This window comes from Schistocerca piceifrons, chromosome 1, assembly GCF_021461385.2.
Source record: "Schistocerca piceifrons isolate TAMUIC-IGC-003096 chromosome 1, iqSchPice1.1, whole genome shotgun sequence".
Classification (NCBI taxonomy): domain Eukaryota; kingdom Metazoa; phylum Arthropoda; class Insecta; order Orthoptera; family Acrididae; genus Schistocerca; species Schistocerca piceifrons.
Window position 1 is genome coordinate 709,519,716 of NC_060138.1, and position 21,879 is coordinate 709,541,594.

At 42.5% G+C, this 21,879-nt stretch overlaps 1 protein-coding gene across 4 annotated transcripts in view; it reads right to left on the reverse strand.

Annotated features, from left to right (window-relative positions):
- The window catches only part of LOC124787729 (nonsense-mediated mRNA decay factor SMG9), a 109,379-nt gene that overhangs the window by 56,738 nt on the left and 30,762 nt on the right, over nt 1-21,879 (reverse strand). For all 4 annotated transcript variants that reach the window (XM_047254590.1, XM_047254581.1, XM_047254599.1 and 1 more), the window contains exon 5: nt 539-832. In XM_047254590.1, coding sequence (XP_047110546.1) covers nt 539-832 — 294 coding nt within the window. The remainder of the gene's footprint in view (nt 1-538; nt 833-21,879) is intronic.

The following is a 21,879-nucleotide window of genomic DNA, read 5'->3' on the forward strand; positions in this document are numbered from 1 at the left end:
CAGAGAAGGAATGTTGTTATAGTAACTTTCATAGATGATCAGTTCAAAGAATAAAATGTAATTATAGAGAATGCTCTGCTGAAGGAAGACAAAATTTTCTCCATTCCCAACACTTGCTTCTTTGCTGCAGTGTATATGCTGAATGGAGCTTGCTTCCTTCAATCTTTGCACCTATGCTGTTCACGCTCAAGAAAAAGAGAAACACATAGTATACCTTTTTCTCTTTCATGTTTATAACCACATTCTTAGATCTACAAATGAAGGAGGAACTGTCAGACTTTATTGAGGTTTGATGTGGCAGTTTGCTAAACTAAGAATATGTGTAATTTGAAGTAATGTATTCAGTATGCTCCTAGAATTGAGGCAAAATCATACATTTGTTTATTATGTGTTATACCAAAAGTTTATTTCTATACTTTTATACAAAATCCAGAAAATCTGAGAAAATAAGTTATACTACAAAGAGTACAACAAAGAATTAAATGAGCTTTTTGACTTTACAAATGGATAGAACACTATAAGAAACATTTTCACAAACCTGACCACAGTTGGATCAAAGAACCAATCTTGAACTAAAATTACAACATGGCAGACAGTCATTAGAAATGCCGTAAGCTGCAATGACTGTGTCTCAACAGCACCTTCAGCCGAGATGAAATCATGTCGTTTCGTAGGATCCTGTGCAGCCAAACGATCTGCTGCTGCTGGTGATAACATTGGTTGTGTGTCAAGAAGAATAAGACGATCTGGTGTAACAAAGACATCCACTCCAAGTGTGCCCTGTCCACCCAATTCTTGCTGCTGAACACGCTGTGGTGCAAATGGTTTTGATCTAAAGTATGGAAAAAAAGACAGACAAAATCTATATTCAACACAATAACAGCACATTGCAGGCAAATGTAATCATCTCATATGTTGCTAGGATACCATCATACTATTTTTCAAATAGCCAATCCTGTAGGTATGAATAAACATCCACCTGAACAAGGGAACCCACCCTGCATGCTAGAACTTTGTGGGAACTTACTCTCTCTTTGGTTTAAAAGTGTGAACCATTGCCTAGAAGTTCCTGAGGCTGAGACATCTTACTATATCTGTATGTTATCACTAGTTGCTGTCAGTCTTCAGCCAGCTGCCTAGCACTTCCTCTTAACCTTTATGAACCACCTTACCTGCATGCCTAAGTGAGGCTAACACAACAAATTAATTGCTTTAACTGACTCAATAGAAAATGCAAACTGGCATAAATGTACCATTTCCTTTAAAGTTAAGTAATCTATGAATTGCTTTCATGATCCTTTCCTCACAACACTGTAACTCCAACAGTGAGGCTCACCTTGATCAAGACTTCTGATGTCTGAATAACACTATCATTAAGAGGTTAACTGAAACTAAATAAATCATCATCATATTCCTCTTTCACTATATGGAACCAAAGGAAAACTAGAAGTGTTGTTAGCAAGGTGTATAAAGTGTATGTCATGACAAATCTGTACTACAAGGACCTCTGTTCAATAGCAAACTGTAATACATCTTCTGATTACCAAAATTTACCATTCCATCCATCTTTTGACTATGTGATAAAAGGGGGTCTTTGGGATCAACATATTGTTTGGAAACATTCATCTGACATTTCATTCTTTTCCATATTTTTTGCAAGATTCTGAAAATCCACTTCATATCTTTGACTTCAATAATTATCCTATAAAATTCCAATTATTCCTTTTATGAGTAACAAGAACAAATTTTAGTATTTTGCATTATTTGATTCCATTCCAAAATTATGTTAAAAATAAATAATGATAATTTTTCTATATTTTTTATATACTGAATACTGTTTTCTTCATAAATGTTAACCCAGGCTGGCAGTGAAAACATATCACTGATGTTCAGCATCATGGAGTTTTAATGTCTCTGTTTAGTTTTTCAAGGGATGGTTTTCAGGCAGTTGTGTTGAATCAAGTCCTGTCAATGACATGGACTGGAATTTTACTTTTTGGACTGATTGCTGTGAACACTGTGTGTAACATGAATGTCAATTTTTTACAATCCTACAACTATGAAAAGCAATGTCATCATCTGTGAGACCAGTGTCTATTAAAAGGGACTCTCCTCCTCAAGTTTACAAAAATTTAAAACAGGAAGTCAGTTGTTAGAAAAGTTGAATAACACAATGTACTATTATGTTTTTTTAACTGCAAATTAATATCTTCACTGACACTACACAAACCTGAGACCCCTAAAGAATCATACCCAAAAATACATTTTCACAATGACCTGGGCCACAGATTCTTCAAATGATTGAGACAAGTATTAAAACTGTTTATGGTTAACATAACAACCATTTTGGAATTTCTATTCTACAATGCCGTTTCCTATCACATACTTTTACACATTCACATGTCAGATAGTTCTGACAAATAAATTCAAAAACTTCGATTATATCATTTTAATATTTTCTTGTTGACTGGACAGTTGGGATGGGGCTGTTAGAGTGTCTTCAGCTCAAATCCAAATCTCTGATTATTTGGCATAGTGTCAGGTGCTTTCTTTAGAGTGATTTCAGAAATGTACTCTCATCACATATCCTCTAGACTGTGGTCACATGTACTGTGATCACACATACCTGAAACATGACAGAACTTGATTTCATCATTTTGCTGAATGATAACAGACTAAGATGGTGTTTCATTCACACACACTGTCTTACAGACACACGTTCTCCACAGACATCAGATTCTGGTTAAATCATGGGGAAAACTATTTATATTTCTGAAAGAGTTAATTAATGTCACAGGCATCATCTAGCACTGGTTTTCACCACTTTCTACAACAAATGTGTGGGTCAATAGTCATTCTACCCTTGGAAAGCTATCACTTTGTTTTGAAAATACTGCAGTAGCATTCTTTCTTCGTATTATAGTGAAATAACCAGCATCTATTATGTAGTAATGAAGGCAGGAAATATTTTTGAGTTGGCTACTGGCTGATGGGTAGTTCCATGTCAATTAAATGCAGAAAAGTAACATTTTCAACCTGACCATCTCAGATTTCTCTCAAACTTGTTGCATCCAGTGAGACAGACAAGAGATGCAAAACTACCAATTTGCAGAGGTATATGACAGTTGTGAAGAAAGTTACAGGTCTGCAAAGTTTGGAAATTGTTTAAAATTTACATGTCTCTCTCTCAACATAAATGACTGTAATTCTGGTTCTAATCCACATACAGCAATGAAACTTTTGTCATCGAAAAACTGATGAGTAGAGCTTTACATTAATATGCAACATGGTGGATTTCTAAGAATTTTCACAGTCAACTTGATCTCAAGTACTCAAAACAACCTACACTCAATTTTTTTTTGGAAAAAAACTATTGTATTGCTCCAATGTGCTACTATAAACATGGTAAACATCAAGATGGCACATCAAAGGCATCCTGCCCAAAAATGTGTTTTATCAACATCAGTACACTATCAAAATCCAAAAGATAGCACAAAAACAAAGATCACAGGAAAAAAAATTGTTTTGTCCACATTATCAATTTGTTTAGGAGAGCAATTTTAAAGTTTGAAACTAAATTTCATGGATACTAATGGACAAAAGTAATGAATACAAAAGTCATTTGGAAGGATATGTAATACACATTAAATTTTATATTAAATGATGCGTTAAATATTTAAATTGTGGTTTTATTGGTATAATATTTAAAGTTATTTCATGCATCACCCAGAAAAAATGTGCTACTTTTATACAGCAGAATAGAAGATACTGCAAGTAAAACTTGTTTTTTGTTAAATATTGTGTGTCAGATTATTTTGTAATGAAAAACAATCTTTGAAACAATAAAGATACTTCTTGATAAGCAGTTTCTCTTTGCAATTTTAATTTCATGTGATAAAATGCTATAAGAATAAAGTATAATGTCACTTTGTCCCAACATGCAGTTCTCTGACTAGTGCCAAAAGTTTATATAAAACAATCTAGTTTCTTGTCTGCAGTACTCCTTTAAAACCTGGAGGTACTGATACTTTTCTTTTGATGCTGCCAGAGGACTCATAAAGACAAATTACTACTACTACTATTATTATTATTATTATTATTATTACTACTACTACTACTTTCAACATCATCATCAGCAGCAGCAGCAAGCAAAATTATTCTAAAATAATATTTTATTGTATTTTTTTATGTTTTACCTCTGTAAGCTGGGAATTGATATACTCCAGGCTGCTGCTCTTGAAGTCTCTGTGGAACTCCCACTATTGATAAAACTCAAGCTCCATTATTAGTTTCTCAGTACCGAATGAGGCAGGGATATTTTTTGTGATGGCTATCTCTCTGATGGGCCTTGTTAGGAAAGGACTTTTTCTCAAATATTTCTTCCTCAGAAATCGTATCTTGATTGCCCACCATAACATCAAAAAGCTTAGGTTTACATCAAGCCTCCATCACAATCTGCACCCAGTCCACTGGAATGACTGTTACTGCTTAGGAGTTAATCGGTCCCATATTATTATCATAATTCACAAGAGTGTCTTCTAACTTTCACTGCCTCCAAAAAATTCAGTTCGCTCACAAGACAATTAAGACACTTTGGTACAGTGTAATTCTTGTTCTGTGTTGAACACACTTCCTTGTGCAATAATTCTATCACAAAGTGATTTAAAAAGGAAACAACTTGATTGGCCCCTTTTATTCCCATATCTTGAGTATAAATGTAGTACACTGAAGTTGCATTTGAAAGTTGAATAGTGAGAGAGCAGACAACTGCCTTTTGCAATAGATGTCATTGGTACATATATTTGGCAAACATGCATTTTTTGGTAGTAGATGCAGATTGCTTCTGTTTATCAGACTTTTGGCTTCTTAAATGAGCGTTTTTCTTTCTGGTATAAAACGTTTCAGCTTTCACTTTGTGTACTTTCTTGTCAATGGCAACCTTTCTAATTTCTTTCGAGACTTGTTTCTTCATGTTATTGTTTAAATTTGAAGATAACATTGTGATCACGACTTTTATCACAGCATGTCCACCATGTATCATTCCTTGGATACTCCAAAGCTATATTGAATTTGGTGTTGAATGCTGTTCTATGCATTTCTTATGAAATGAAAAAAATGGGTATTTTTCATGGAACATTTGAGGCAATCTTCTTCACAGAAAGTTCTTCTGGGAGATAGTTCTTGGTCTTGTCGTTGCTGTAATGACTTTATCTACCCTTAAATGAATGCATGTGATCATGAACTGCCATTCCTACCGCTTCCTTAATTTTCCGTGACCTACTTCCATGCTTACCCCTCCACGTACTGCCCTGAGCACTATGGGACTTAACATCTATGGTCATCAGTCCCCTAGAACTTAGAACTACTTAAACCTAACTAACCTACGGACATCACACAACACCCAGTCATCACGAGGCAGAGAAAATCCCTGACCCCGCCGGGAATCGAACCCGGGAACCCTGGCACAGGAAGCGAGACCTCTACCGCACAACCACGAGCTGCGGACGCAGGCTTTTCTGCATACAGGCTTTGCATGTACGATTTTGTCACCTTTTATTCTTACTCTGCAGTTAAAATTACACTCATGAAGTTGTGCTTCATCTTTATTATTTCTTGGTCACCTTCTGAAGTAAAAGTATTGTAACGAGGCCACTCCGATACAGTGATTGCTCATTCCAGTCTACCATACCACTAAATTTTCGTAGCATGTTTGATCTCTCTTCAGCACATACTATCTCAATACGCTTCAACTTACATTGCAGTCTTCTCAAAGTCCATGTGACTGAACCATTAATTTCTTCATGACTGTACTCATTCACCCTTGTACACGCCTTTTCCTAACACTGTTGGAATCTGCAGGTCTCTGTCTTCAAACCTAGATGAAGTACTCATCATTCAATGTAAATAACAAACAATTAAAGATGAAATGAATTACTTACAACATCTGCATTACTAAACATAGTGACTCAAACTAAAGTTCTCACTAGTACCAATGTTGCACAGTAAAGAAATATTCTCTGTTCCTTGCTTCAATATTGTTTGCCAACCCACAAGGAATCTAAAACTCAATACACAACATTAGACAAAATAGATTTATTCCCTGTAGCAGAGACATTAGCACATCCTTTCCCTGCACGCCTATCAAAAAATGGGTTATATAACATGGACTATTCATATTGTCAGACTGGCTGATGAAATATTATGAACCATTTACAGTGTAGCTTCAATCAAAGGGCAATAAAAGGTGGCTACATCTTGTTTCACAAGTCTCCAATTAAATCGTTAATATTCACCAGATTGTTGCAAGGAGAGAGTATGTCCTTCCAGAAGGTGTCACTGTATCCAGTCTTGTGGAAACGTCACACCTTTCAGTAACATAAGTGACAGGTTTGGCAGAAGAAACAAATTTTGAAGAGGGCCCATCTAGATGCAAGAAGCAGGCCTGCACTTTATCTGGTTCTTCATAAGTTTGTAAGACATATGCTACCTGTCAACCACAGTCATACATACAGGCAACAAGTCCATTTTTGTCTGTTAACAGCATTTCTCTCTACATAGCAATCACTGATTCCTCTCTGCTCACTAAAGAAGCAGAATATGCCTGACTATACCTTTGCTAATATGTATTATAGAAAGAAGCTTATGAGTACATGGACTCAGTACTTGTATCCTTGAAATGTTGCTTCTGCTTGACAATATATGTAAGTTACAATGGAAAACGGATGTATAATCGAAGACACATGAAAGAGTTCAAGTCTCGGCCCAGCACACAGTTTTAATCTGTCAGGAAGTTTCATATCAGCGCACACTCCACTGCAGAGTGAAAATCTCATTCTGGAAACATCCCCCAGGCTGTGGCTAAGCCATGTCTCTGCAAAATCCTTTCTTTCAGGAGTGCTAGTTCTGCAAGGTTTGCTGGAGATCTTCTGTAAAGTTTGGAAGGTAGGAGACAAGATACTGGCAGAAGTAAAGCTGTGAGGATGGGACGTGAGTCGTGCTTGGGTAGCTCAGTTGGTAGAGCACTTGCCAGCGAAAGGCAAAGGGCCCGAGTTCGAGTCTCGGTCCGGCACACAGTTTTAATGTGCCAGGAAGTTTCAACTGTCATGGTGTCAAAATATGGTTTTCATGAGGTCACATGAGCCTGACTAGTGTGGCTGGTCTCTTCATAGCCACTGCACCCACAGCACAGGGTCCTGTGCCACAGCAAAATAATCCCATTCAATATCTTCCTGATGGTAGAACAGATTCATGAAGTGTTTTCTGTTTTGTTACCGGGCAGTAATTGCATCCGAAATGTGGTAAATGTACTTTCAATTCACAATGACATTTTTAAAAACTGATGAAATTGTACCTGAAAGAATACGAAGGCAATCATATTTCCACATACAACACATGGAGTATTTAATTGTTATTTGTGTCTCTGTACTAAGCTACAAATGGGTGGCTTGTAACCTGTGAATTATTCCAGTGAAATCACTGTACTTCATCCTGAGTGGTGAAGCAGTAATTCTCTACAAAATCACAGACAACAAACTATTCATTTACTTTGAGTTCTTCTTTAGTGATTTTAAAGATCTGTGACTGCTGCTGAGTGATAAATTAGGGTGATAGGAGCTGCTGTAGACTTAACGCAAACACTTCAATGAAAGCGTCACTTGATTTTGGCATAGTCTCTGGGACTATCCTGCCTGTAACTAACCAACACTTCCCCATAATTTCATCAACACAGTTCATACCAAACAGTTTGAACAGACCATCATCAGTCTTACCAAACTTGTACAACAGGGACATGCGCAGGGATGCTTGTAGCAAATGCTACACAGTACTTATATAACTGTAATATGTGTTCTTCAAACTTTATTAGTTCTTTCAGTTTAGATCTTTCAACCCATCATCTTAAAATTCTGGTGTGAGACACACAAAAGGCATTTATCCTGTTGGCATAGACAAGAACACGGTACTTTGGTCGCAATTCACAAAATTTTAAGAATCCAATATTAACAGCTGGGTGTGTATTTTTTAAATATGCATGCAATTCATTGAACAGTTTTTTCCACATTTCTTACATGGATTTAGACTTGGTGTCACTAAGAACAATAGACAGATACCTACATATTTATGCCACAATGGGAAAAGCACCACTGATATCACATTAACAAGAGGAGAAATAAAAGGAAGTAATCAACCAATATGGCATGACTCCATCACTCCTATACGAAAGCACATTCCAATGAAGATAAAAATAAATAATGTCACATCACTGTCAGCAAGAAAGACCCATCAAATCACACAAAGAAAAATAGATAAAGAAAAATTAACAAACCAGCAAGAACAAATAACACTAATAGAAACTTTAATACAGGAAGGAGACCTTGAAAAAGCAACAGACAAAATAGAAGCCCTCCTAAAAAATTCAGTGATACAAACAAACCCAAAAACAGGGATAGCAAAAAGATGGTTCGATGCTGAATGCTACAGCAAAAGGAACACTGTTATAAGAACGCTCCGCAGATTAAGAAACCAGCATGACGAGGAAATATAGAAACTGTACGCAGAAGAGAGGAGAATCTACAAAAAACTAATAGAAGAGAAGAAAAAAGAATACACAGAAAGAGAGGCAAAAAGAGATGCGGATGAAGCAGAGAAAGACCCACACATAGCAGCAAGACCAAGAAAACTGGCTCATACACCAAATATAGACATGAAGGAATAGGAACACCATTTCAGTAAGATACTGAACAAATGAGGAATCAAAACACCCCCAAAGAAAAAGAAACAACATCAAACTAAGGAAAAAGACCATGTATGGGAACCTCTATATGAAGAAGATGTAAAAGAAGTAAAAAAAGCACTGAAGAACACGAAAGCAGCAGGACCCAAAAATATGCACAATGAACATATAAAAGATGCAAGAGAGTCCCTCCAACACGTATGGATCAAATTATTCAACAAATGCCTGGAACTTGGAAGAATTCTGACCCAATGGAGACACTCGACAATAAAAGTTCTCTACAAAGGTAGAGGACACCCAATGGACCCAAACAAGTACAGAGGCATAGCCTTGGAAAATATTCAGTTCAAGATGTTTTCAAAGATAATTACACAAAAAATCAAAGCCTGTGTGGACAGTCATCTCCCAGAACAACAAATGGGCTTCAGATCTGGAAGATCAACACACATTGCAGTCAGGCTTCTTCTACACAACATCGACGAAGCACTACGAAAGAAACAAATGTTCTACACATTGCTCATAGACTTTACCAAAGCCTTTCACCTACTGGAAAGAGATCTCATAGTCCGAAAACTGGAAAACACAATGGGAGTAGATAGCATATGGGCAAGAATAATCAAGTCAATCCTCGAATACAACTTAATCAGAATATCAGACAACCTCTCTTTTTCGAACCTCATCCTGCAATCGAACGGAATCTTACAGGGTGACCCTATGAGCCCTTTGCTGTACATTCTTGCCACTGAAGAAGTACTGCGAACTGGAGAAAATGAAGAAGATGTACACGTATATGCATACACTGGCGACATAGCCATAGGTTCAACAGATATGCCGAAGCTGCAGAAAATCATTGAGAAAATAGACAAGTGGTGCAGTGAACACAAACTACACATAAACATAACAAAGACAGAAATGGTGATTTTCAGAAAAGGATGCAAAACACCCAAGAATGCAGAAATCAACATCAGAGGACAAAAAATAAAAATCTCATACGATTTTAAATACCTAGGGGTGACATTTCAACCAACAGCCAAATGCTTCACAAAAACATACAACAGAACGTGCAGCCCAAGCAATAATAGCAATACAGGACATCAAAAACATCCGCCTACTCAGTCTAGAAACGGCCATGAAATTATTCAATGCAAAAATCTTGCCAATCCTGGCCTATGGGATCGAGGTTATATGGGACCACCTTACAGAAAAAAATCTAGAAACACCAGAAAATATAAAATCGACTTATCTACAAAGAGTACTAGGTCTCTCAAATACAACAAGTTCTAGACTAGTGTACCTGCTAGCGAGAGAGACATTGCTAATTGAAGACATCAAACTTTGCTATATGATGCCACACACCAGGGCTTCCAGAAATCAACTGAAGATCATGGAGGACAAATGAGAAAAAGTATGGCCGGAGCTCTATGGCACCGAAGCAATGACAAACCACTCACGGACAGCACCAAACTTCGAACTGCGACATGTCGTAACTAGATTTTCTATTCATGACTTTCATCATGTAATTTGCAAAAATCAAAAGTTATCATAACCCAACCACAACATGTGTATGTGAATTGGGTAACGAAGCCTGTGAACGATATCACATAGAACTGTGCAGTGAAAGAGTGGAATCGATAAATGAATATGCAAAAATGTAAATGTAAAATGTTAAGCAAAGTAATCATATATAGCTATTTGGCTGCAATTTTATTAAATAAAATATCATGTTCTGCTTTAACTGTTTTGCTCTTCATACCATGTATCCTGAAGTGGAAAATTATTTCACAGTTTTCCTTATACTCCAGCTCTTTGGAAGTAATGTCAAAATTCATATTTTGTCACACATACATTCTATGTAGTGAAACTTAATTTCATTTTGGCTACGATTTCTGTACCTCCAATTTTCACATCATTTTTCTTCAGTCATGCACATAAGTGTGCTCCAACACTCAGGCTACCTTTTTTAATTTTTGATCTGAGTACTTTTTCTCATACTGAAGCCTGTTTCTCTTCAAAGGAGATTCACCATAAAACCGAAGGCTAGTGCTAAAACAATCCAGTGCAGGTCCAATGCTATTTCATCTTCACTTAACATCTACTCGAGAAGTACCTAGCTGAGGAAACATCTGCAGGGATTGATGGCTTTTGTGATACTTGCTTTCTAAATTTACTGCAATTTTTTTCCACCTGGCATTACATTAGGACACTTTTTTCACCATTCACTCTTGAACATTCCTTAAATTCCTCTGTAGTCACGCATGAGTTTCTCCTTTAAATGGATTGCAATGGTACAGTTCTGACTTGAAATCCAGTTATTACAAACTCTTGCTGAATACTACACAGCACACGTACAGTGTAGTTTGAGTTAACAAGCCACAGCCATGAAACAAGCTAACAGTATTTTGGTAGAAATAAAAGTATTTCTGATTACCTGTTAACAGCTAGAAATTTTCATTCATTTGTCAGAATAGTGACTACTATTATCTGCAATTCTAAAAAAATGGATACACAGCTGCTTACTGCATTTTGTAACTGTAGTAATGCAGACAAAATAAATTTTTGGTCATGATGCCTTTGGGTGTCCTCTTGATATTTACCATGTTTACAGTAGCATATTGGAGCAATACAGCACATTCTTACAAAAAAAATTGAAGGTGGGACATTAAGAGATATTCAAGGTCAAAAGTTAAGGTCAGTGGCCACAAATGTGGAAATTCTTAGAAACCACCATTTTGCTTATTAATGTAAAGCTCTAATCACCAACTTTTCAGTGACACAAGTTTCATTGCTGTATATCGATTAGAGCCAGAATTATAGTCATTTATGTTGAGACAGATGCACGTCAATTTCACACAATTTCCAAATTTGCAGAATTGCAACTTTCTTCACAATCATCAACTACCTCAACAAATTGGTAGCTTACCATCTCTTATCTGGATCACTGGATGCAACAGATTTGAAAGAAATCTGAGATGGTCAGGTTGAGTACTACTTTAAACTGACAAAGAATCACCTTGATACCAAATCCTGAAACAGTGTCACACTCCTGATAAGGAACCAGGAATGGATCTTTTACTACAGTTATCATGTGACGTACAAAAGTATCTCAGGAAGAAAAGTATGATCACATTACATCAGCAAGAAGTAGCTCTGAGTTTCAGATTAAAAACTATTTTGGAAAGTAGCTAGTGTTTTACTTTAACTTATTGTGAACAGAATAAATCAATAAGCCAGCAGACTTACTCAATACATGACTTTCTTTTGGGCCTGCTCAGCAACCTGTAATCCACACTCAACACTTCTTAGGTGCTAAAGAGGTAGCCAGCTGACTTGGTAGTGGCACATTCCCATAAGGCAAACCTGACTTAAATGCAATTAGAAGCTGTAAATATTTCAGAAATTAACATAATCTGGATGAAAACCATTAAATTATAACTAAAGTGGGAGCAACATGTTAATGGACAGTTAAGAGGTTTGCAATGGTTTATACCACATCAGAAGAAGTGGCTTAGTAAAGAAAGAGCAAATTAATTCCCTGTGAGCTACACAAGCACAAGTGAGCACCACAATGATGGGAAAGAGGATTTCACAATGAGGCCTAGAAGATCAAAAGGTTATACCAAGCAAATATCTGAATGCTTTACACGACACTTCAAATGTTTAGGTTTTAAATCTTTAGTGACTATTAATTCATACTACAGAACCAGCTGATTGGCCACTGTTAAACTGTGGCAAAGCACAAACGTGATCATGCACTTGCTGAAAAAGCTTAATGACTTCAACAGATGCTTCACTACATGGGCCACTTGAATACTCCTTTCCATCACAAGTTTCTCTGAACGATGTAGGTGAAAGTTGTCTCTCCAGCATATCCTGCACTCTTGCAATCCCCCTAGCCTAAATGTCCGCTAACTTGTTTACCATTACCTTACCTTACCTTTCCCCATCCACCACTTCTTTCCTCTTGTGCCTACACCAATCCTTTCCCATCCAGATCATGTACTGCCTTCTCCCACCTTCCACTGCTCCCACGCCCCCCCCCCCCCCCCTCTCTCTCTCTCTCTCTCTCTCTCTCTCTCTCTCTCTCTCTCTCTCTCTCTCTCCCCCCCCCCCCCTCCCCATCACCACCTTCTTTTTCTTTCCTACGCTGTACTCCCTCTCTCTGTCCCTTATATGCTCTACTCTCTGAACTGGACTCCTTTCACCTTGTTGTGCACCAGCCGAGTGATCTGGAGAAAGACATGCCTCACACTACCTTGCTACTGCCTCCTTGCCTCATGTGTCCTTTTCCCACCAACTCTTCACCTCCATCTACCCAGGCAACTACCTTTGATGTTTGATACCAAACAATCAATCTCTTCCTCCTCATCAGCAGCTTCCCCTCCTTTCTTACCTTCCTCTCCCCCCCCCCCCCCTCCCCCTCTCTATCCCTTATATACTCTTACTCTCTGAACTCCTTTCATTTTGTTGTGCAGCTGCTGAGTCATCTGGGCAAAGATCTGCCTCACTCGTCCTTGCGTCATGCGTCCTTTCCCGCCCGCTCGTCACTTCCATTTACTGAGGTAACAACTTTTGATAATCGACATTCAATAATCAGTCTTGTACATTGAGGTAGCTTGTGTCGTTCAGGGCGTGTGAATGTGTATACTCTTAAGACCAAGAGAGCTAGAAAGTTAAATGTTTTCTATTATATGTTTCTGTGTGCCACACACAAGTCCTCTATCAGTAAGTGGTTGCCTTTCCCTTATTTTACACAACTGCTTATGTTAATATTTTACTGAGGTTCCCCATTATAGTGAGACAACTAGTAATTTCATGAATGTGATACATCTAGGACTAGAGTTATTGAATATGGAAAAAGCACTCCGTCTTCAGGCCACAAGTGGCCCATTGGGACCATCCGACCGCCGTGTCATCCTCAGTTGAGGATGCGGATAGGAGGGGCATGTGGTCAGCACACCGCTCTCCCGGTCGTTATGATGGTTTTCTTTGACCAGAGCTGCTACTATTCGGTCGAGTAGCTCCTCAATTGGCATCACGAGGCTGAGTGCACCCCGAAAAATGGCAACAGCGCACGGTGGCTGGATGGTCACCCATCCAAGTGCCGGCCGCGCCCGACAGCGCTTAACTTCGGTGATCTCACGGGAACCAGTGTATCCACTGCAGCAAGGCCGTTGCCCATTGAATGTGAAAAGTGTATACAAATAATGTAATATAACAATAACACAGTTGGCAAGTTGCTGCCCATTAAACACGACCGATAAATCGTAAAAAACCAAACAATGGAAAATCCAGGATGGAATGTTACAATATTATGAGAGGAAAGCTGCCACTCACCATATAGCAGAGATGCTGAGTAGCAGATAAGCACAACAAAAAGACTGTCACAAATAAATAAAGCTTCCGGCCAGTAGGGCCTTTGTAAAAAATAAACGACCGACACACACACACACACACACACACACACACACACACACACACACAAAATAAAATGCAATTCACACACACAAATGCACTCTCAGACAACTGAAACTGCGAGCAGCAGCACCAGTGCATGATGCGAGTGGCGACTGAGTGGGGGTAAGGAGGAGGCTGGGGCAAAGGAGGAGGGATAGTATGGTAGGGGTGGCGGACACTGTACTGCTGCAGGTCAGGCAGAGGGCAGGGGAGAGGTGGGGAGGGGGAGGGGGAGGGGGGAGTTGCAGAAAAGGAGAGAAGTAAAACGACTAGGTGTGATGGCGGAATGGCGACTGTGTAGTGCTGGAATGGGAACAGGGAAGGGGCTGGATGGTTGAGGACAGTAACTAACGAAGGTTGAGGCCAAGAGGGTTATGGGAACGTAGGACGTATTGCAGGGAAGGTTCTCACCTGCACAATTCAGAAAGGCTGGTGTTAGTGGGAAGGATCCATATGGCACAGGCTGTGAAGCAGTCATTGAAATGAAGGATGTCATGTTTGGCAGCATGCTCAGCAACAGGTTGGTCTGCTTGTTTCTTGGCCACAGTTTGTCGGTGGCTATTCATGGTTGTTATGCCTACATAGAATGCAGCACAGTGGTTGCAGCTTAGCTTGTAGATCACATGACTGGTTTCACAGGAAGCCCTGCCTTTGATGAGATACCTCCACTCCTACCTTATACATGCTTCCTAAAGCCCATAAACCTAACCACCCAGGACACCCCATTATAGCCAGTTACTGTGTCCCACTGAGAGAATCTCCACTCTCATAGATCAACACCTTCAACCTACTACCCGAAACCGACCCTCCTATATAAAAGATACCAGCTATCTCCTCCACTGACACTCCACAATTCTTGTTCCTTTAACACATGGTGCCTGCTCGTCACTATTGATGCCACCTCTCTTTACACTAAAAATCCTAATGCCCACGGCCTTAATGCTATTGAACACTACCTTTCCCAACGCCTGACAGATCCCAAACCAACAACCTCATTCCTAGTCGCCATGACCAACTATATCCTTACCCACAATTACTTCTCCTCTGAAGGCATTACCTACGAACAAATCTGGTGTACAGCTATGGGCGCCCACATAGCACCATCCTATGTCAACCTTTCCATGGGCCATCTAGAGGAATCCTTCCTAAACACCCAGAATCCTAAACCCCTCACCTGGTTCAGATTCATTGATGACATCTTTGCGATCTGGATCAAGGGTGAGGACACCCTGTCCACATTCCTCCAGAACCTCAACAACTTCTCTCCCATGTGCTTCACCTGGTTCTACTCAACCCAACATGTCACCTTCCTAGATGTTGACTCCACCTCAAAGATGGCTACATCAGTAACACCGTCCATATCAGACCTACTAACCACCAGCAATACCTCCATTTTGACAGATGCCACCCATTCCATACCAGAAGTCCCTCCCCTACAGTCTAGCCACCTGTGGTTGTCGCATCTGCAGCGGCAAGCGGTCCCTCTCAAAATATACTGGGGGTCTCACTGAAGCCTTCACCTTGTACAAAAATGAATCTCCCGTGCCTTATCTTTCCAGTCTTCCACCACCTCATAAAGTCCCACCATCCAGCCACAGAGGAGTATTCCCTTCGTAACTCAGTACCACCCAGGACTGAAGAAACTGAATTACGTTCTCCACAGGGTTTCGACTACCTCTCGTCATGCCCTGAAAAGAGAAATGTCCTGCCCACTATCCTTCCCACCCCGCCCACAGTGGTATTCCACCGTCCACCGAACCTACACAATATACGCGCCCATCCTTACACAACCCTGCTCTCAACCCCTTACCTCATGGCTCATACCCCTGTAATAGACCGAGATGCAAGGCCTGTCCCACACACCCTCCCACCACCACCTACCCCAGTCCAGTCACAAACATCACCTATCCCATCAAAGGCAGGGCTACTTGTGAAACCAGTCATGTGATGTACAAGCTAAGCTACAACCAGTGTGCTGAATTCTATGTGGGCAACGTGGGCATGTCTACCAACAAGCTGTCTGCCCGCATGAATGGCCACTGGCAAACTGTGGCCAAGAAACAAGAGGACCACTCTTTTGCTGAGCACACTACCATACATAGCATCTTTCATTTCAATGAAATCTTAAAAAGCAGTTTAGATGTCTTAAGAACCTAAGTACAATGAAATTATGGCTCACTTAAAACACATTTTTTATTATGACCATAGCAGTGAAAATGTCCTGTTCAGATTTCAGTCTCTGTATATCATTTTTTGTGTTCCGTAGCTCTGGTTGCAGCTGTACATATCACATTCATGGAATTCAGGGTTGTCTCATTTGCCCACTTTTGCATTCTTGTGCACAACAAACAAATTGAGTGCCTCCACATTCACATGCAGACTTTCATACTGAAGCAGAATAATGCTGGTCCACGTGACTAGGCACTGCATCACTGTTGGCAGGGGAATGACTAATCAAGGCTGTGTGTGTGTGTGTGTGTGTGTGTGTGTGTGTGTGTGTGTGTGTGTGTGTGTGTATGTGTGTGTGTGTGAGAGAGAGAGAGAGAGAGAGAGAGAGAGAGGGGGGGGGTGGGGGGGGGGGGGGGTAGGTTTTGGGGTTTGATGGGGGCTAAACATGGAGGTAATCAGTCCCTAGCTCCAAACAGACATACTTGTAACAGGCCTATACAGTAAAAGCGTAACCTCTGCACCCAGAGGAGAGCTAAAATGAACACCGCAGTAACACACAATAGAGGACACTTAAAAGGAGCAGAGGAAATAGTTGACTATAGTAAAACAGACTACAGTGGTTGATGGATCAGGTGAAAAGGTCAACCACTCAATGACAAATGAAGAACCTCCAGCTGGAAAGCATTGATAGAGTACCAACACAACTTGTTACCATAAAAGACACTATTTTGGTATCCACGTCACAATTAAAAGTCACTGGAGTGGGTGTAGCCTGAGAAATCATGCGAGAGCCCCCACACTAGAGGGAGTGATAAAACCCAGCTGCACGGATAAAACTTAAAAATGAGTCAGCTATAGAGGCATCATCACCGAGAATTAAAGGAAGTGCAGCTGGTAAATTAAAGGACTGCCGCAAGGGGGCTAAAAGGGGGCAGTCCATCAAAAGATGGACCACTGTCAGCCCTGCATCACAGCGACACTTGGGCGGGTTCTCCTGAAGAAGGAGATAGCTGTGGGCCAACCGTGTATGTCCAATTCGGAGACAGCAGAAAACAACTGAGTCCCTATGCGTGCCGCTCAAAGATGAGTTCCATACGGCCATGGACGACTTGACCTTGCGGAGCTTATTTGGTGTGTTCAAGACAGACCATTCAGAGCTCCAGACATCGCGGACCTTGCGATGTAGGGCTGACCGGAGGTCTCTTTCTATGAGACCAAGCTCCAGGGGTGGCAAAGAGGTGGCCTGCTTGGCCAACCGATCGGTACGTTCGCTTCCTGGAATGCCGATGTGGCCCGGGGTCCACACAAACGTCACTGAACGACCACACTCAGCGAGAGCAAAAACAGCATCTTGAATGCTGCGCACCACAGGGTCCCGAGAAAAACACTGGTCAAGTGCTTGCAATCCACTCAGGGAGTCACTGCCTACGACAAATGACTCCCCAGGACTGGAGGAAAGGTGAGCGATTGCACGATAAAGAGCAACCAGCTCTGCAGTGAAAACACTGCTCCCATAAGGCACAGAATGCTGCTCAACTTAGTCGCCGTGGATGAAAGCAAACCCAGTCCATCCATCGACCACAGAACCATCGGTGTAGACTACATCTCCATCACGAAACGAGGCAAGAAGAGCCAGGAATTGTTGACGAAGACTGGCAGGTGGAACGGAGGACTTGGAGTCGCAGGACAAATCCAAGCAAAGCCGCAAGCGAGGGAGGGACCAAGGAGGGGTAGAAGAAGAGGGCCAGAAGGATGGAGGAAGGGGAAAGAACTCTATAGTGACGAGAGAAGGAAATGAACGCAAACCCCTATCGGGAGACCCAACCTAGGCCACTGTCGTGGGGAGGGGAGTGCAGAAGATGGAAAAAGGAGCCTGCGGTCTGGGTGGTCGGGTGAGGCATGGACGCGGGCGATGTATGATGCAAGCAACTGTTGTCGGCAGAATCATAGGGGACGGATTCCAGCTTCTACAAGAAGGCTATTCACCAGACTAGTGCAGAAGGCACCTGTCGCCACAATGGAAAATCGGGTCGAGGATCTGCAACATTGAAGGTGCTGCTGAGTCGTATACCACGCTCCCGTAGTCAAGACGGGACTGGACTAAGGCCTTATAAAGCTGTAGAAGGGTTGTTCGTGCAGCCCCCCAAACGGTGTGGCTGAGGCAGCGAAGGATGTTGAGGTGCCGCCAGCACCGTTGTTTAAGCTCGTGAAGATGAGGTGTCCAAGTGAGCTGAGCATCAAACAGCATGCCAAGGAAGCGATGCATCTCCTCAATACGAAGGAGTTCACTGGCAAGGTAGAGCTCTGGATGGAGGTGGACCGTTCAACGACGACAGAAATACATCACTCGAGTCTTAGATGCTGAGAACTGAAAACCATGGTTGGATGCCGAAAATGTGCCTTACGGATAGCTCCCTGCAGCCGCCGTTCAGCGACACTGATGCTTGGGGAACTGTAATAAAAACAAAAGTCATCGGCATATAGAGAGGAACAGACTGATGAGCCCACTGCAGCCGCAAGACCATTAATCGCCACCAAAAAGAGGGGAACACTGAGAACCGAGCCCTGCGGGACACCGTTTTCCTGAATATGAGCAGAGCTAAAAGATGTGCCAACCCTATCCCAAAAGGAGCGATTGGAGAGAAAATTCCGTAGAAAAATCAGAAGTGGACCCCGTAAGCCACATTCATGCAGCATAGCAAGGATATGATGGCGCCAGGTGGTATCGTACGCCTTCCGAAGATCAAAGGAAACAGCAACTAGATGTTCTCACCAAGTAAAAGCTGTACGAATAGCCGACTCTAGCATGACAAGATTGTTGATCGCTGAGCGGCCCTGACGGAAGCCCTGCTGTTGCTGTTGCTGGGCTAGGAGGCCCCGAGCTTCGAGGATCCACATGAGCCGCTGACTCACCATCCGTTCCAGAATTTGCACATAACATTGGTAAGGCTGATAGGGTGACAGCTATCAACCACCAGCGGATCGGCACCAGGTTTCAGGCAACCGGGATGGTAATGCTATCTTGCCAATGAGTTGGGGAAACGCCCTCCTTCCAGATGCGGTTAAACAGGGCGAGTAATTCACCCTGACAGTGCGCTGAGAGATGGCGAAGAAACCGGTTGTGAATTTGGTCTGGACCTGGTGAGGTATCAGGGCAAGCTGTAAGGGCACTTTGGAACTCCCATTCACTAAACGGGGTGTTGTATCGTTCCCAACAGTGCGTGCGAAATGACAACTGCGTACACTCAGCCTGCTCTTTAATGGCATGGAATTCTGCGCTGTAGCCTGCTGTCGCAGAAATACAAGTGAAGTACTCTGCCAGATGTTCGGCGATGGCGATCGGGTCAGTGCAAAGTGTACCCCGAAGAGAAAGGCAAGGGACAGACGCATGAGGGCGAAAGCCAAAAATGTGCCGAACCCACGACCACACCTGAGATGGGGAGGTGCGAGAACCTATGGTGGCAACATATCGTTCACAGCAGTCCTGTTTGCTCTGCCGGATTAACCGCCGAGCCCGGGCCCGCAGCCATTTAAAGGCAAACAGATTCTCTAGGGAAGGATGACGCCGAGTCATTGCAGGGCTCGCCGGCGGTCCCAGATAGCTTCTGCAATCTCTGGTGTCCACCAAGGGACTGACTTATGCCTTAGGGTACTTGAAGAGCAGGGGACAGTTGCCTCGGCAGCAGAAACAATGGCCATAGTGACCTAGTCCTCTGCCAAATCAATGTCACCAGGAAGTGGAGCAATGGCCATAGTAGTTGAGGTGTAGGCTGCCCAATCAGCTCCACGAAGCGACCATCACGGCAGCTGGTCAGGGGGTTGGGAGTGAAGAAGAGAAACCAGAATAGGAAAGTGGTCGCTACCACAGAAGCCATCGTGGACCCTCCAACTGAGGTATGGAAGAAACCCTGGGCTACTAAGAGAGAGGTCAATGGCCAAGTATGTGCCATGAGTCAAGCTAAAATATATGGGAGCACCAGTGTTAAGGAGGCAAATGTCCTGCTGTGCCAAGAGAGCCTCAACGTTCTTACCCTGGCCCGAGATCTGGGCCCCACCCCATAAAGGGTGGTAGGCATTAAAGTCCTCCAAAAGGAGGAATGGTGGGGGGAGCTGGGCGAACAAGGCAGCTAGGTCGGCAAGAGGGACAACCTCATGTGGGGGAAGGTAGAGGGAACAGATGGTAAGCTCCATTCCTGCCCGGATTCTAACAGCCACAGCCTCGAGAGCCGTGTGAAGTGGCACTGGGGCACTAGTAACAGTGGAAGAGCATAAACACAGACACCGCCAGACACCCTGTCGTATTCTACATGGTTCTTACAGTAACCCCTGTAGCCATGGAGGGAGGGGGTCCGCCTAACAGGAAACTTGGTTTCCTGCAGGGCCAGACAAGTGGCAGGGAAGTGGCACAAAAGCTGTTTCAACACAGCAAGGTGGTGGAAAAAACCACAGCAGTTCCACTGAAGGATAATGGTATCCGACCGTGAAGACATGAAAGAATGTGGGGGGGTTAGGTTATGCCTTAAAAGTGCTCGCTGCCACCGATTGCGAAGTAGCCTGATCAACTTCCATAGGAGCTGTGGGGTGAGCAACATCTAGATCCTGAGGGGACGCTAGATGCTCCACATCATCTTCAGGGGCAGTGGTGATCTCCTTTTCTGTCTCTATGTCCATCTCCTTTGCTTTTTCTTCTTTTGGTAGGGTCCCGTTTGTCCTTCGTTTATCAGGGCTGGGTGGGTTTTTCCGACCCAGTCTTATGGACCGAGGAAGACCTGGAAGGCCCTCAGGTGGTGGCTTTTTCAGCCACTGGGTGACATCTGGAGGGGCAGTAAGCGTGGAAGGGAGGGCACCAAGCGATTGCTTCCGCGCGAGGGGAGCCGGAGGAGGCGGGGCACTTCCCAGCTCAGAGGTGGGGACTGAAGTCCCCAAAGGAGGAGGGGTTGTTACTCCCAATGTTGATAAACAGGGGAGCAACAGAAGAGGGTGTTCCCCCAACTACCTGGGGGGCAGAAATAGACGGCCAGGCTGGAGGGCCCACAAAAAGCGGCTGAGCTAGGGGGCTCGTTGCCAGGGATGGCGACATCGAAGCTGCTGCAGCAAATGTCAAGGAAATGTGCACAGGGTGAAGCCGGTCGTACTTGCGTTTAGCCTCTGTGTAAGTGAGTCTCTCCAAGGTCTTATACTCCATAATCTTCCGTTCTTCTGATAAACTGCGCAGTCTGACGAGCAAGGTGAATGTTTCTATCCGCAGTTGACACAAACGGGGCGGCGAACACAGGACGTTGGGGTGGGAGGCACGTCCACAATCCCGACAGGTAGGGTTGGCGTCACATCTCGATGACATATGCCCAAACTTCAGCACTTAAAGCAGCGCATGGGAAGAGGGACGTAAGACTTAACATCACATCGATTATATCATCACCTTGACCTTCTTGGGCAGGGTGACTCCCTCGAAAGCCAAGATGAAGGTGCCAGTGACAACCCTACTATCTTTGGTCCCCTGAAGACACATCGTACAAAGTGGACAC